This window comes from Oncorhynchus gorbuscha, linkage group LG04 (genome assembly GCF_021184085.1).
Source record: "Oncorhynchus gorbuscha isolate QuinsamMale2020 ecotype Even-year linkage group LG04, OgorEven_v1.0, whole genome shotgun sequence".
Lineage (NCBI taxonomy): Eukaryota > Metazoa > Chordata > Actinopteri > Salmoniformes > Salmonidae > Oncorhynchus > Oncorhynchus gorbuscha.
The window spans coordinates 43998983-44015507 of NC_060176.1; the positions used below are offsets into that span (position 1 = coordinate 43998983).

Here is a 16525-nt window from a genome sequence, read left to right on the forward strand (position 1 = left end):
AGCTGGTACAACTTCTACTTTCATGGCCAGCCTTTGACAAACCCATACAAACAGCTTGCTGAGTTCTCTCTCCCCTATGATAGATAATACTGACTGTCATCAGTGTAAGAGTCCCACCTTAGGATTTTCTCTGTTTATGGTTTCATTACATATAAACTCTTTAAAAATATACTTCCGTCAAAATAACTTGACAACTACTATGTATACTACAAAAATAAAATTTCATATAAATAAATGATATGGCATACATTTATCTTTGTAACTGAAACAATATATATCCTCGCCAAACAAAGACCAAATGGAAGTCTACAGAAAATCATAGATGTTCTTTCCTTTTAGAATCCTCTAAGAGCTACGGTGAGTCTTGTAGTTTAAATGCTATATACTCTTGTTTCCCTACTTAACATTAGTAAGCACTTTGTACAAATCGAAACACCATTCATGTCAAAACAATAACTGTAATAGTGTTTCTCAATAGACATTTAAAAAAAAAAATCCCTGCATTTGTTATCCACTGGCATTGATGACCAATAACGAAAGAAAACAAACAACAAACAACAAAAAACATCTTATAACACAAAAAATATATAAATATCGCAAATCCAAACGTCGAAAAAAAATTAAAAATAAAAAAACATTTCAAAAATGAAGAAAATAGTTGCCCGCCATGATTTCTCTCCATTACTGCCAATGTGACATCAGGAGAAAATAAAAACAAATAAACCAACAAATGGAAAAAAAGATTTTCACACAAGCAGCTGAAGAGACATATGGACAATGGAGGGGGATACTAATGACACAGTTAAGACTTCTGGGAGGAAATGACACACGTAGCTACACGTGTTGGACAGGAAGTCTGTGTGTATGGAAGGTTAGGGGGGGGGGGGGGGTCGGGATATGTGTGTGAGTGGGAGGGTGGGTGGTGTATGGGGGAGCTCGACAAGACGCGATTGACACACTCACACACCGGGCTGATCATCAGGGGGTGGCTTGGTGAACCCTGACCCCTGAGGCTCTGGCCTGTGCCATTTGGCAGTTGAAGGGGAACTTCCAATTAGTGTCATGGCGTTATGTTTTGGATTTTTACGAGGTGAGGTCAGTAGGGACGGCTGGGCTAAATTAGGGCCAGTTGTCTTTGCTGTCACTGAGGAGGACAGAGAGAGAGAGAGGAAGACGGACACACAGGCACACACACACACACACACACCAAGTATTGTTAGACCAGATAGTGCTTAACCCTTTAGCTCTCTGGACGGGCAGCTTATTGGACGAAGAGGAAGAAAGAGGGGGATGGAGAGAGAGTAAGACTTTCTTGTGAATGAAACGTGTAATGCAGTCAAGTGTCAGGCTGAGTAGGGTAGTATCCTAGGTGTAGCTTATCACTAGAGATAGTATCTACAGCATCAGTCAAAAGCTTGGAAACACCTAATCATTCAAATGTTTTTCTTCATTTTGACTGTGTTCTACATTGTAGAAGACATCAAAACTAACTATGAAATTAACACATATGGAATCATGTAGTAACCAAAAAAGTGTTAAACAAATCTGAATATATTTTATATCTTTGATTCTTCAAAGTAGCCACCCTTTTTGCATTTCAATTAACAGGTGTGCCTTATTAAAAGTTCATCTGTGGAATGTCTTTCCTTCTTAATGCGTTTGAGCCAATCAGTTGTGTTCAAAACTGTTCGCTGCTCTGGCTCCCCAATGGTGGAACAAACTCCCTCACGACGCCAGGACAGCGGAGTCAATCACCACCTTCCGGAGACACCTGAAACCCCACCTCTTTAAGGAATACTTAGGATAGGATAAAGTAATCCTTCTCACCCCCCCTCCCCCCCCTTAAAATATGTAGATGCACTATTGTAAAGTGGCTGTTCCACTGGATGTCATAAGGTGAATGCACCAATTTGTAAGTCGCTCTGGATAAGAGCGTCTGCTAAATGACTTAAATGTAAATGTTAAATGTGTTCTGACAAGGTAGGGGTGGTATACAGAAGATAGACCTATCTGGTAAAAGACCAAGTCCATATTACGGGAAGAACAGCTCAAATAAACAAAGAGAAACAAAAGTCCATCACTACTTAAAGACATGACGGTCAGTCAATTCGTAAAATTTCAAGACCTTTGAAAGTTTCTTCAAGTGCAGTCGCAAAAACCAGGAAAGGAAGAACCAGAGTTACCTCTGCCGCAGAGAATAAGTTAATAAGTTAAAGTTACCAGCCTAAAGAAATTGCAGCCCAAATAAATGCTTCAAAGAGTTCAAGTAACAGACAAATATCAACATCAACTGTTCAGAGGAGACTGTGTGAATCAGGCCCTCGTGGTCAAATTGCTGCAAAGAAACCACTACTAAAGGACACCAATAAAAATAAGAGACTGGCTTGGGCCAAGAAGCACGAGCAATGGACATTAGACCGGTGGTAATCTGTCCTTTGGTCTGATGAGTTCAAATTGGACATTTTTGGTTCTATGTGAACGGATTATATCCACGTGTGGTTCCCACCGTGAAGCATGGAGGAGGAGGTGTGATGGTGTGAGGGGGTGCTTTGCTGGTGACACTGTCAGTGATTCCTTTAGAATTCAAGGCACACTTAACCAGCCAGCATGGCTACCACAGCATTCTGCAGCAATATGCCATCCCATCTGGTTTGTGCTTAGTGGGACTATCATTTATTTTTCAATAGGACAATGACCCGACACACCTCCAGGCTGTGTAAGGGCTTTTTGACCAAGGAGAGTGATGGAGTACTGCATCAGATGACCTGCCCTCCACAATCACCCAACCTAAACCCAATTGAGATGGTTTGGGATGACGTGGACAACAGAGTGAAGGAAAAGCAGCCCACAAGTGCTCAGTATATGTAGGAACTCCTTCAAGACTGTTAGAATAGTATTCCAGGTGAAGCTGGTTGAGAGAATGCCAAGAGTGTGAAAAGCTGTCATCAGGGCAAAGGGTGGCTACTTTGAAGAATCTCAAATATAACATATATTTGGATTTGTTTAACCCTTTTTGAGTTACTACGTGATTCCATACGTGTTATTTCACCGTTTGGATGTATCCCTATTTATCTCAAATGTAGAAAATAGTACAAATAAAGAAAATCCTTGAATGAGTAGGTGTGTCCAAACTGTTGACGAAAACGGTATATTTACAGTTAGAATAACAGAAGTTGCGTTCACGAGAAGAAGGAAAAGAAGGAAAAAAATATCCTCCATAATGGCTACCATGGATTTTCTACTCCAACTGTAATATGCATTAGCTACGGGAGTGATACTTTCACGCCCACTCATGCTACTACAAGATGGCTGCCGAGAGCTATGACATCACCAGAGAAAAGGGGAGATGGGCAATTGAGTCCGAGGGACAGCCAAGGCACGCATGGCCTTCTACAGTAAAACAATCCCCAGACAACCAGACAGCAACACAAGAGCTCAGAGCAGAGACGATGCGGAAGCTACTACGCAGGGACAGTCACAAACAACACAGCTGCATATCTTCTTCATAATCTGCTCGTCTTAAATAGCACGCATAGCGTGAGTCAGAGTTCGACAGTAATCGTTTCATAACTACCACAGGTTTGTGATAAGCAAATTAATCGTTTAAAAAAAAACACGGACCTTTATACACAAACACACACACACACACACATACACACACAATCTCCGTGTAGTTATTGTGTAACGCTTCACATGACGTGATCGTTAGCCTATTTCTTGAGAGATGGATCTGATGATTTAGCCACGCACGCAAACACGCAATCACCTTTGCACACTCGCTCACCTCTTTTATAACGTAAAAGAAACATTTGCATAGAATTATTACACAAGTTCATGTACACAGTTATCATACATCACTACCGAAATATCTTAAGCAGCAACAATGAATGCTGAAATGTATTGTCCAGATGAATTTTCCTCATGGCACAGATCCACAGATGAGTGAACAGTAATCAGAGATTTCACACACACACACACACGCACACACGCGCACACACACGCCATACAAAATGACGTCCCCAGTCTGTTAAAAAAGGAGTTGAACAGCTCCTAAATTATAGCTATTTTTGTTTTCATATTTACATGAGTGTACATCTTTTAAATATGGATAGAGATATCTGAAACAAACATCCACTGGGTTCCAGTCAGATTGAGCACCAAGGGCGCTAGCCACCACTGGGTCCTGTGTGTCGCTGCGCTGTGGGCCGCTGAGTGAGAGAGGGAGTCCGTCTTTGGCCATTGTACTTCTGCTCTCCTCCACTGGAACAAAAGAGAGAGAGACAACACACGGTTAGGAGAGTGTCAGGACAACACGCACATCTCCCTCTCTAAAGGCGCAACGCTGAATATATTATGTTCAGTTTGCAGCCCCCCCAAAAAAGGGCGGGCTTTTGATGGACTGAATGGGGACATTTTTGCAAGTAAAAAAAAAAATCAAAGAAGAAAAAAGAACAGGGACATTCAATCCAAGTCCTTTGTGGATGTAACATCAAACATGTGAATTTCTTCATTGTCACGAGAAGCTACAAACTCCAATGGGGCTTACCTCAGCTTGCCCTCTTGCCACTGTCGCTCTCAGCTGCCTCACACTCCACATCCTGGAGCTCCATGGCCTCCATCTTGGTTCCTCTGCGGCTGATATGGACCTCCACTGGCACATGGGGGTCCTGGAAGGCAGGCACCGGCTCTGCGCCGCCTGCTGTGTGGTAACTGTTTGCTGCAGTGTGTCCTGGGTAAGAGGAAGTGGGGCTCTGAGTGGGGGGAGGGGCAGAGTGGACGGCGACGGTAACGGACGCAGAGGCCGTTACCATGGTGATTGGCTGACAGTAAGTAGGGGCGGGGTTAGGGTTAGGGTGGTGAGGTTGGTGGTGATTGGGCCGGGGTTGTGGGATGGACGGGTCCTGTGCCCCGCGGAGCGTTCTCTGTGGCGGCCCGAGCCAAAATGGCCTCCGGAGCTGTAATGGCCTCCGGCCTCAGTAGCAGTTTCAAAAGCGTCCATGCGCGGGCGTGCTGGGGGCAGCGACTGTAGGTCCCTTTTGCTGAAGCGACGGGATGCACCAGGGTGAGCCCCTGACTCCGGCAGGACCGACTGATGAGAGAAAGATCAGAAAATCAGAACAACTTGTACACATCTCGCACGGAGTGTGAGCATTTGTTACGTGTGTGTGTGTGTGAGTACATAGATGTGTGCATTATCCAAAGAACTTACAGAAGACACAGAGTAGGCTCTTCCGTCTCCTTGTCTAGCTGTTCTTCTTGGCCCTGCTCCTAGTCGCACCTCCTCTGTTCTAACAGCTCTGCCCCTGCTGGTCTGGATGCCGTACTGCATGTCCTCTGTTCTCCCAGCTCTGCCCCTAGTGGCAGGGAGGTCGTACTGCTGCATCTCCTGGCTGATGCCTGATACCGTGGTGTTGGAGCTGTACTCAGAGTCGGACGAGTCAGAGCCCGTTCCTGTCCCCGTGCCGGAGGTGGTGTGGCGTGGGCGGACTGAGAAGCGGACCACGTGAGCAGGAGGCTCCGGGGAAGGGGTGGGTAACTGGCTATGCCCATCCACAGGGGTCACCTGAGGGGGGCAGTGAAAGGAGAGAGGTGTGAGGAGATGAGTGGGAACTTTTACGCAAACTACGCTGCTGAGCTCGTGTTAGAACACCCAATCAAAAGTTGCCGTCAGTTCTCCAATGCGTAAAAAATGTGGGTAAAAAAAACACGTGTGAGTGTGCCATTTCCTGCTATGTGGTGGAGATATATAGATGGCTAAACAGGAGAAACCATCTGACCTCTGGATAGGGGCCGAAGTAGGACAGCAACACAGGAAGAAGGACCAAACCATTCAGCACCCCCAGAACTGTCAGGATGGCCAGCACAGCAAAGAAATACCTGCAACAAACCAACACAGTGGAACGTTAACATGGACATGCCATTCCATCAAACACCCCAGACGAACCCTGCAGAAGACAAAATGCCAAGAGTCCCAACCATTAACATACTGTCGTCATTTTGGCAGATGCTTTAACCAACTGAACCAATGGAACATTGGCAGCGTCTCGTTGAAATACCTCTGACAACCACATTGAACACCAAACACAGGCATTAGAGCAAAAACACACCTGCAGAACCCATAGAGAAACAACAGTGTAAGCCAGCATGAGTGTGTGTGTGTGTGTGTGTGTGTGTGTGTGTGTGTGTGTGTGTGTGTGTGTGTGTGTGTGTGTGTGTGTGTGTGTGCGTGTGTGTGTGTGTGTGTGTGTGTGTGTGTGCGTGTGTGTGCGTGTGAATACAAAGAGAATACCTGGAGAAACCACAGATCAACAGGAGAGAGGCTTAGACAAGGACAAACATGCACTAGATGAACCATTACACATGTCTGAAGAAATACTCAGACAAACACACCACACACACACACACACACACACACACACACACACACACACACACACACACACACACACACACACACACACACACACACACACACACACACACACACACACACACACACACACACACACACACACACACACACACACACACACACACACGTTGGTTTGGTAGAACATATAAATGTACCTTGTGTGTTACTAAGTCCTGCCAAAGAGGGTTAGTCTTTAGAAAGCCGCACAGAGAAAGAGAAAGAAGCATAATTAGCTGGAGTTGGTTAATTCAAAGGCATGGAAAAAGAGGGGGAGAGAAGGGGGAGGGAAAAAGGGGGCACTTCTTTGGGTGTGTGGTATAAGCAAACATGAAGAAAACAAAGCAGTCAGGAATGTGGAGAAGGGGCACGAGGGGGTGGAGGGGGAGGAAGGGTGGGGGAGGGGCTGGAGGGGAGGAGGGGGTTGAGGGGGAAAGAGGGGAGCAGGGGCCTCTCTCCTCTCCTCTAAAAAAAAAAAGAAGGAAACAAATGAAGTGAAGGGTATAGAATTTAAAAATTTAGTCTAGGAGGAAGAGAAGGGGAACACTGAACACCACCCCTCCCTGGCCTCTCTCTACCTCTCTTTCTATCCCTCTTTCTTTCTCTCTTTCCCTTCTTTTCAGCTAAGCCCATGTGAAATTCCCGGCACTCTACAATCCCCCCGTCTAATTAAATCTCCAGTGTATCAGGTAAGACCCCCCAATCTCCTCTCTAAATCCTCTCTCTCTCTCTCTCTCTCTCTCTCTCTCTCTCTCTCTCTCTCTCTCTCTCTCTCTCTCTCTCTCTCTCTCTCTCTCTCTCTCTCTCTCCCCTTGTCTCTAACTCATTCTCTCTCTCCACTCCAGCTCCTCCATTAAGGATGACCATCCTCCTTTCCCACCGTACCCCTGTATATACACTACATGACCAAGAGTATGTGGACACCTGCTCATCCAACATCTCATTCCAGAATCATGGGCATTAATATGGAGTTGGCTCCCGATTTGCTGCTATAACAGCCTCCACTCTTCTGGGAAGGCTTCCCACTAGATGTTGGAACATTGCTGCGGGGACTTGCTTCCATTCAGCCACAAGAGCGTTAGTGAGGTCGGGCACTGATGTTGGGCGATTAGGCCTGGCTCACAGTCGGTGTTCCAATTCATCCAAAATGTATTTGATGGGGTTGAGGTCAGGGCTCTGTGCAGGCCAGTCAAGTTCTTCTACCCCGATCTCGACAAACTATTTCTGTATGGAGCTCACTTTGTGCATGTCATGCTGTAGCATTTAGATTTCCCTTCACTGGAACTAAGGAGCCCGAACCATGAAAAACAGCCACCAGACCATTATTCCTCCTCCACCAAACTTTACAGCTGGCACTATGCATTGGGACAGGTAGCGTTTTCATTGGCATCCGCCAAACCCAGATTCGTCTGTCAAACTGCCAGACGGTGAAGAGTGATTCGTCACTAAAGAGAATGCGTTTCCACTGCTCCAGAGTCCAATGGCGGCAAACTTTACACCACTCCAGCCCACGCTTAGCATTGCGCATGGTGATCTTAGGCTTGTGTGCAACTCAATATTAGTAAGGTGTTCCTAATGTGTACAGATGTAGGACCTTGATTTGAGAGAGTTTGCTTCAACAGGAAAATAATCCTGCAGCAACAGAACATGTAAATGATTATGTGGATTTTTTTTTTTTTTTGTGGGGATTGAAACATTTGTTATTAGGGCAAATCAACTCTGACATTTTAAAGTGGACATCACAAACTTTAGCAGCATTTTAAAGCCTTGAATACACCAAGTGATCAAATTAAGATCCTACATCTCTATGGACAGGTGGACACCTGATCCTAGATCGCAACTCATACTCTGAGAGGCTGTGTGGATTCGGGGTCCTGGACATGCCTTCATTCAGTTGTTAAGTTGTTCATCCAAGAAGCGTTTCTGTTACAATGGCACAACATTGAAGTGTGTGTGTGTGTGTAAGTTACATTGGCTCTGCATTGGATCTGCGTGTGTGTTAGTGTGCACGAAATGTGTGTGTATATATGATTCAGTGTGTGTGTGGGTATGTGCTGTGTGTGTGTGTGGGTATGTGTGGGTATGTGTCTGTGTGTGTGTGTGTGGGTATGTGTGTGTGTGTGTGTGTGTGTGTGTGTGTGTGTGTGTGTGTGTGTGTGTGTGTGTGTGTGTGTGTGTGTGTGTGTGTGTGTGTGTGTGTGTGTGTGGGTATGTGTCTGTGTGTGTGTGTGTGGGTATGTGGGTATGTGTCTGTGTGTGTGTGTGTGGGTATGTGGGTATGTGTCTGTGTGTGTGTGTGTGTGTGTGTGTGTGTGTGTGTGTGTGTGTGTGTGTGTGTGTGTGTGTGTGTGTGTGTGTGTGTGTGTGTGTGTGTGTGTGTGTGTGTCGGCCGGAGTGGAGAAGGAATTCCAGTGTACGGTCTGCATAGTGTAGCGGAGCATGGGGAGAACCAATCCATGTCCAGACAGCATGGTTGGCCTACTACACTACACTGTCTGTCTGTCTGTTTGTCCTTCCGTCCGTCATGAATGAATAAACGAATGAATGAATGAATGAATGAATGAATGAATGAATGAATGAGAGAGAAGAGAGAGAGCTGGGGATACAGAGAGGCGTGTTGGGGATACAGAGGGGGAGGCTGGGGATACAGAGATGGGTGTTGGGGATACAGAGGGGGAGGCTGGGGATACAGAGGGGGAGGCTGGGGATACAGAGATGGGTGTTACAGAGGGGAGATACAGAGGGGGAGGCTGGGGATACAGAGGGGAGGCTGGGGATACAGAGGGGGAGGCTGGGGATACAGAGAGGCTGGGGATACAGAGGGGAGGCTGGGGATACAGAGGGAGGCTGGGGATACAGAGGGGGAGGCTGGGGATACAGAGGGGGAGGCTGGGATACAGAGGGGAGGCTGGGGATACAGAGATGGGGATACAGAGGGGGGAGGCTGGGGATACAGAGGGGGAGGCTGGGGATACAGAGGGGGAGGCTGGGGATACAGAGGGGGATACAGAGGCTGGGGATACAGAGGGGGGGCTGGGGATGTTGGGGATACAGAGGGGGAGGCTGGGGATACAGAGGGGAGGCTGGGGATACAGAGGGGAGGCTGGGGATACAGAGGGGAGGCTGGGGATACAGAGGGGGAGGCTGGGGATACAGAGGGGAGGCTGGGGATACAGAGGGGAGGCTGGGGATACAGAGGGGGAGGCTGGGGATACAGAGGGGGAGGCTGGGGATACAGAGGGGAGGCTGGGGATACAGAGGGGGAGGCTGGGGATACAGTGGGGATACAGAGGGGAGGCTGGGGATACAGAGGGGGAGGCTGGGGATACAGAGGGGGAGGCTGGGGATACAGAGGGGGAGGCTGGGGATACAGAGGGGGAGGCTGGGGATACAGAGGGGGAGGCTGGGGATACAGAGGGCTGGGGATACAGAGGGGAGGCTACAGAGGGGCTGGGGATACAGAGGGGAGGCTGGGGATACAGTTGGGGATACAGAGGGGTGGCTGGGGATACAGAGGGGAGGCTGGGGATACAGAGGGGTGTTGGGGATACAGAGGGGGAGGCTGGGGATACAGAGGGGAGGCTGGGGATACAGATACAGAGGGGGAGGCTGGGGATACAGAGATGGGTGGGGATTGGGGATACAGAGGGGAGGCTGGGGATACAGAGATGGGTGAGGGGGAGGCTTGGGGATACAGAGGGGAGGCTGGGGATACAGAGGGGAGGCTGGGGATACAGAGATGGGGATGTTGGGGATACAGAGGGGGAGGCTGGGGATACAGAGGGGCTGATGGGGATGTGGGGATACAGAGGGGGAGGCTGGGGATACAGAGGGGAGGCTGGGGATACAGAGGGGGAGGCTGGGGATACAGAGATGGCTGGGGTGTTGGGGATACAGAGGGGAGGCTGGGGATACAGAGATGGGAGGCTGGGGATACAGTGAGGGTCACTGGGGCTACAGTGAGGGAGGCTGGGGATAAAGTGATGGGTGTTGGGGATACAGTGATGGGTGTTGGTGATACAGTCATGGGGGCTGAGGATACAGTGATGGTGGTTGGGAATACAGTGATGGGGGCTGGGGATACAGTGAGGGGGCTGGGGATACAGTGTTGGAGGTTGGGGACACAGTGATGGGGTTTGGGGATACAGTGTTGGGGGTTGAGGATACAGTGATGGGGGTTGGGGATACAGTGATGGGGGCTGGGGATACAGTGATGGGGGCTGGGGATACAGTGAGGGAGACTGGGGATACAGTGATGGGGGTTGAGGATACATTGATTGGGGGTTGGGGATACAGTGATTGGGGGTTGGGGATACAGTGGTGGGGGTTGGGATACAGTATTAGGGGTTGGGGATACAGTGTGGGAGACTGGGGATACAGTAATGGGGGTTGGGGATACAGTAAGGGACACTGGGGCTACAGTAACGGGGTTGGGGATACAGTGATGGGGTTGGGGATACAGTAGGGGAGACCGGGGATACAGTGAGGGGGCTGGGGATACAGTGTTGGGGGTTGGGGATACAGTGAGGAGGTTGGGGATACAGTGGGGGAGACAGGAGATACAGTAATGGGGGCTGGGGATACAGTGTGGGAGACTGGGGATACAGTGATGGGGGTTGGGGATACAGTGTGGGAGACTGGGGATACAGTTATGGGGGTTGTGGATACAGTCATGGGGGTTGGGGATACAGTGATGGGGGTTGGGGATACAGTGTGGGAGACTGGGGATACAGTAATGGGGGTTGGGGATACAGAGGGGGGCTGGGGATACAGTGAGGGAGGCTGGGGATACAGTGAGGGAGGCTGGGGATACAGTGAGGGAGGCTGGGGATACAGTGGGGGAGGCTGGGGATACAGAGGGGAGGCTGGGGATACAGTGAGGGGGGCTGGGGATACAGAGGGGATACAGAGGAGGCTGGGGATACAGAGGGGAGGCTGGGGATACAGAGGGGGGGCTGGGGATACAGAGGGGAGGCTGGGGATACAGAGGGGAGGCTGGGGATACAGAGGGGAGGCTGGGGATACAGAGGGGAGGCTGGGGATACAGTGAGGAGGCTGGGGATACAGAGGAGGCTGGGGATACAGTGAGGGAGGCTGGGGATACAGAGGGGAGGCTGGGGATGGGGATACAGTGAGGCTGGGGATACTGAGGGGATGGGGACAGAGGGGGAGGCTGGGGATACAGAGGGGAGGCTGGGGATATACAGAGGGGGAGGCTGGGGATACAGAGGAGGCTGGGGATACAGAGGGAGGCTGGGGATACAGTGAGGGAGGCTGGGGATACAGAGGGGAGGCTGGGGATACAGTGAGGGAGGCTGGGGATACAGAGGGGAGGCTGGGGATACAGTGAGGGAGGCTGGGGATACAGAGGGGGAGGCTGGGGATACAGTGAGGGAGGCTGGGGATACAGAGGGGAGGCTGGGGATACAGTGAGGGAGGCTGGGGATACAGAGGAGGCTGGGGATACAGAGGGGGAGGCTGGGGATACAGAGGGGGAGGCTGGGGATACAGGAGGCTGGGGATACAGAGGGGGAGGCTGGGGATACAGAGGGGAGGCTGGGGATACAGAGGGGAGGCTGGGGATACAGAGGGGAGGCTGGGGATACAGAGGGGGAGGCTGGGGATACAGAGGGGAGGCTGGGGATACAGAGGGGAGGCTGGGGATACAGAGGGGGGGCTGGGGATACAGAGAGGGGTCAGGCTGGGGATACAGTACAGTGGGGAGGCTGGGGATACAGAGGGGAGGCTGGGGATACAGAGGGGGAGGCTGGGGATACAGTGAGGGTCACTGGGGCTACAGTGAGGAGGCTGGGGATAAAGGATGGGTGATTGAGGGATACAGTGATGGGTGTTGGTGATACAGTCATGGGGGCTGAGGATACAGTGATGGTGGTTGGGAATACAGTGATGGGGGCTGGGGATACAGTGAGGGGGGCTGGGGATACAGTGTTGGAGGTTGGGGACACAGTGATGGGGTTTGGGGATACAGTGTTGGGGGTTGAGGATACAGTGATGGGGGTTGGGGATACAGTGATGGGGGCTGGGGATACAGTGATGGGGGCTGGGGATACAGTGAGGGAGACTGGGGATACAGTGATGGGGGTTGAGGATACATTGATTGGGGGTTGGGGATACAGTGATTGGGGGTTGGGGATACAGTGGTGGGGGTTGGGATACAGTATTAGGGGTTGGGGATACAGTGTGGGAGACTGGGGATACAGTAATGGGGGTTGGGGATACAGTAAGGGACACTGGGGCTACAGTAACGGGGGTTGGGGATACAGTGATGGGGGTTGGGGATACAGTAGGGGAGACCGGGGATACAGTGAGGGGGCTGGGGATACAGTGTTGGGGGTTGGGGATACAGTGAGGGAGGTTGGGGATACAGTGGGGGAGACAGGAGATACAGTAATGGGGGCTGGGGGTACAGTGTGGGAGACTGGGGATACAGTGATGGGGGTTGGGGATACAGTGTGGGAGACTGGGGATACAGTTATGGGGGTTGTGGATACAGTAATGGGGGTTGGGGATACAGTGATGGGGGTTGGGGATACAGTGTGGGAGACTGGGGATACAGTAATGGGGGTTGGGGATACAGTAAGGAGACTGGGAATACAGTAATGGGGGTTGGGGATACAGTGATGGGGGCTGGGGATACAGTGATGGGGTTGGTGATACAGTGATGGCCGTTGGGGATACAATGGTGGGGTTGGGGATAAAGTAAGGGAGACTGGGGATACAGTAATGGGGGTTGGGGATACAGTGATGGGGGCTGGGGATACAGTGATGGGGTTGGGGATACAGTGAGGGAGACCGGTGATACAGTGAGGGGGTTGGGGATACAGTGATGGGGGCTGGGGATACAGTGATGGGGGTTGGGGATACAGTGAGGGAGACTGGGGATACAGTGATGGGGGTGGGGATACAGTGATGGGGGCTGGGGATACAGTGAAAGGAGGTTGGGGATACAGTGAGGGAGGCTGGGGATACAGTGATGGGGGCTGGGGATACAGTGAAAGGAGGTTGGGGATACAGTGAGGGAGGTTGAGGATACAGTGATGGGGGCTACGGGTACAGTGAGGGAGAATGGGGATACAGTGAGGGAGGTTGGGGATACAGGGGGAGGTTGGGGATACGGTGATGGGAGTTTGGGGATACAGTGAGGGAGGTTGGGGATACAGTGAGGGAGGTTGGGGATACAGTGATGGGGGCTGGGGTTACAGTGATGGGGGCTGGGGATATAGTGATAGGGGTTAGGGATAGAGTGATGGGGGTTGGGGATACAGTGATGGGAGTTTGGGGATACAGTGAGGGAGGTTGGGGATACAGTGATGGGGGCTGGGGATACAGTGATGGGGGCTGGGGATATAGTGATAGAGTGATGGGGGTTAGGGATACAGTGAGGGAGTCTGGAGACAGGGTGTGTGGGGTAGGTTGTGTTTAGCTGACAGCTGTGGCGTGCTCTCTATCAACCTAAACAGCCTCATAATAACATGTCCCATACACGTTGTGAATGAAGTGAACATGTACAGGTTTTGTATGACTTTCTTGTTCAAGATAGTCCCATGCTTTTACATGAACGAAGTGGGGGAGAAAAGACCTAAAGCCTTTATCTCTCCTCTCCTCTCCTCCCCTCCCTACTCCTCCCTCTCCTCTCCTCCTCTCCTCTCCTCCCTCCTCTCCTCTCCCTCTCCCTCCTCTCCTCTCCTCTCTCTCTCCTCTCCTCTCCTCTCCTCTCCTCTCCTCTCCTCTCCTCCCCTCCTCCCCTCCCTACTCTCTCCTCTCCTCCCTTCCCCTCCCTACTCCTCTCTCTCCTCTCTCCCCTCTCCTCTCCTCTCCTCCCCTCCCCTCCCCTCCCTACTCCTCTCTCCCTCTCTCCTCCCCCTCCCCTCCCTCCCTCCCCTCCCCTCTCCTCTCCTCTCCCTCTCCTCTCCTCCCTCCTCCTCCCTCCTCCTCTCCTCTCCTCTCCCTCCCCTCCCTCTCCTCCCCTCTCCTCCCTCTCCCTACTCCTCTCCTCTCCTCTCCCCCTCATCCCTACTCCTCTCCTCCCCTCTCTCCTCTCCCCTCCCCCCCCTCCCCTCCCTCCCCTCCCCTCTCTCCTCCCCTCTCCTCTCCTCTCCTCCCCTCCTTCCCCTCCCTACTCCCTCCTCTCCTCCCCTCCCTCTCCTCTCCTCTCCTCTCCTCCCCTCCCCTCCCCTCCCTCTCCTCTCCTCCCCCCTCCCCTCCCTCCCCTCCCTACTCCCTCCTCCCCTCCCTCCCCTCTCCTCTCCTCTCCTCTCCTCTGTTGGTATCGCTCTAGACTTTGAGAGGAGGAGAGTAGCTGAAGTCACAGAGCTTCTGCTTTGGTTTAAAGCCACATCTCCACTCGAACACCCACACACAGTGCTGGAGCTGTTTAGAGTGAAAACATTTGTGGGGTTAACAGGGAACGTCAGGGCAACATTTCTTTCAGCGTGAGCAGAAAAATACGAGCAGGCTGTGCTGTTATTCTGCAGTCTTCTGGCACTGCTTTGTTTGGGGAAAAAACACCCCACACTTCAAATGGCCTGAGACAGATCCTGAGAGCAGCGTGAACCAGAGGAGGGGAGGAGAGAAGGACGGGTTAGTGTGTGGGTGTGTGCACTCTCACTCCCTGGCACGTCATCGTTGACCCCCATGATTATAAGGTCAGGGAGCAGGGCAGTGTGTGTGTGTGTGTGTGTGTGTGTGTGTGTGTGTGTGTGTGTGTGTGTGTGTGTGTGTGTGTGTGTGTGTGTGTGTGTGTGTGTGTGTGTGTGTGTGTGTGTGTGTGTGTGTGTGTGTGTGTGTGTGTTTTTTCGGACCACATGGGTGGAGGTGACCCGCTTAAAGGGATAGATCACCCACATTAAAAAGCTACCTCATTTAAAGGGATACTTCAGGGTTTTACAATTTTATACTTCAGGGTTTTACAATTTTATGTTTCTGCGTGCAGTTTGAATGATGTTGCTAACTAGTGTTAGCACAATTGCTAATTAGCCTTAAAGCTAATGACTGCAAGTCTATAGTAATTGCTAGTATGCTAGTAGATAGATACCATAGACTAGGGTTTCCCAAAGTCGGTCCTTGTTTTTTTGCCCTAGCACTCACTACACAGCTGATTAAAAATCAATTAAAACAAGCTTAGGGGGGAAAAACTAAACGTGCAGTCATTGCCAAAACCCTGAAGTATCCATTTAATGGCTACCTAGACAGTAGTCTGCAGATGTAGCATATTCAGTGTTCCAATATGCTTAGCACTTAGTAATAGGAACTCTGGCTCACCTCTGCTTTTCTCATCCTATAGAAAGGTAGGAATGACTAATGTTCTCATTTGTGTGCCCACACAAACATGCACGCACGCACGCGCACGCACACACACACACACACACACACACACACACACACACACACACACACACACACACACACACACACACACACACACACACACACACATCCCATCAGCAAATGTCTGGAGACACACAAACACTGTACACAGATTACACACACACACACTTTCACACTCACTCTTTCTCACACTGTCACTTTTAATTTCCACTCCCCCCCATCCCATCAGCCTTGTAAATGTCTGGAGAGCCCAGTTAAACTAGCTGTAGGAGATTACAAAAACCAGAAGACTTTCCAGCTCTCTCTTTCTCACACTCTCTCTGTCTGTCTCTCTCACCCCTCATCCCTCTCCTTCCTCTCCTCTCTTCCTCTCTGCCCTTCACCACTCTCTCTGTCTGTCTCTCTCACCCCTCATCCCTCTCCTTCCTCTCCTCTCTTCCTCTCTGCCCTTCACCACTCTCTCTGTCTGTCTCTCTCACCCCTCATCCCTCTCCTTCCTCTCCTCTTCTTCCTCTCTGCCCCTTCACCACTCTCTCTGTCTGTCTCTCTCACCCTCATCCCTCTCCTTCCTCTCCTCTCTTCCTCTCTGCCCTTCACCACTCTCTCTGTCTGTCTCTCTCTCACCCCTTCCTCATCCCTCCTCCTTCCTCTCCTCTCTTCCTCTCTGCCCTTCACCACTCTCTCTGTCTGTCTCTCTCACCCCTCATCCCTCTCCTTCCTCTCCTCACTTCCTCTCTGCCCTTCACCACTCTCTCCTGCCCTTGAGTT

At 50.8% G+C, this 16525-nt stretch overlaps 1 protein-coding gene across 1 annotated transcript in view; it reads right to left on the reverse strand.

The window, feature by feature from the left end:
* Window positions 1-2923: 2923 nt before the first annotated feature.
* ptch1 (patched 1) overlaps window positions 2924-16525 on the reverse strand; it is a 94989-nt gene continuing 81387 nt past the window's right edge. The window contains 5 exon segments of the mRNA XM_046346877.1: window positions 2924-4260; window positions 4547-4879; window positions 4882-5089; window positions 5210-5563; window positions 5778-5877. Of these exon segments, the coding sequence (XP_046202833.1) occupies window positions 4548-4879; window positions 4882-5089; window positions 5210-5563; window positions 5778-5877 (994 nt within the window). The 3' untranslated portion in view covers window positions 2924-4260; window position 4547.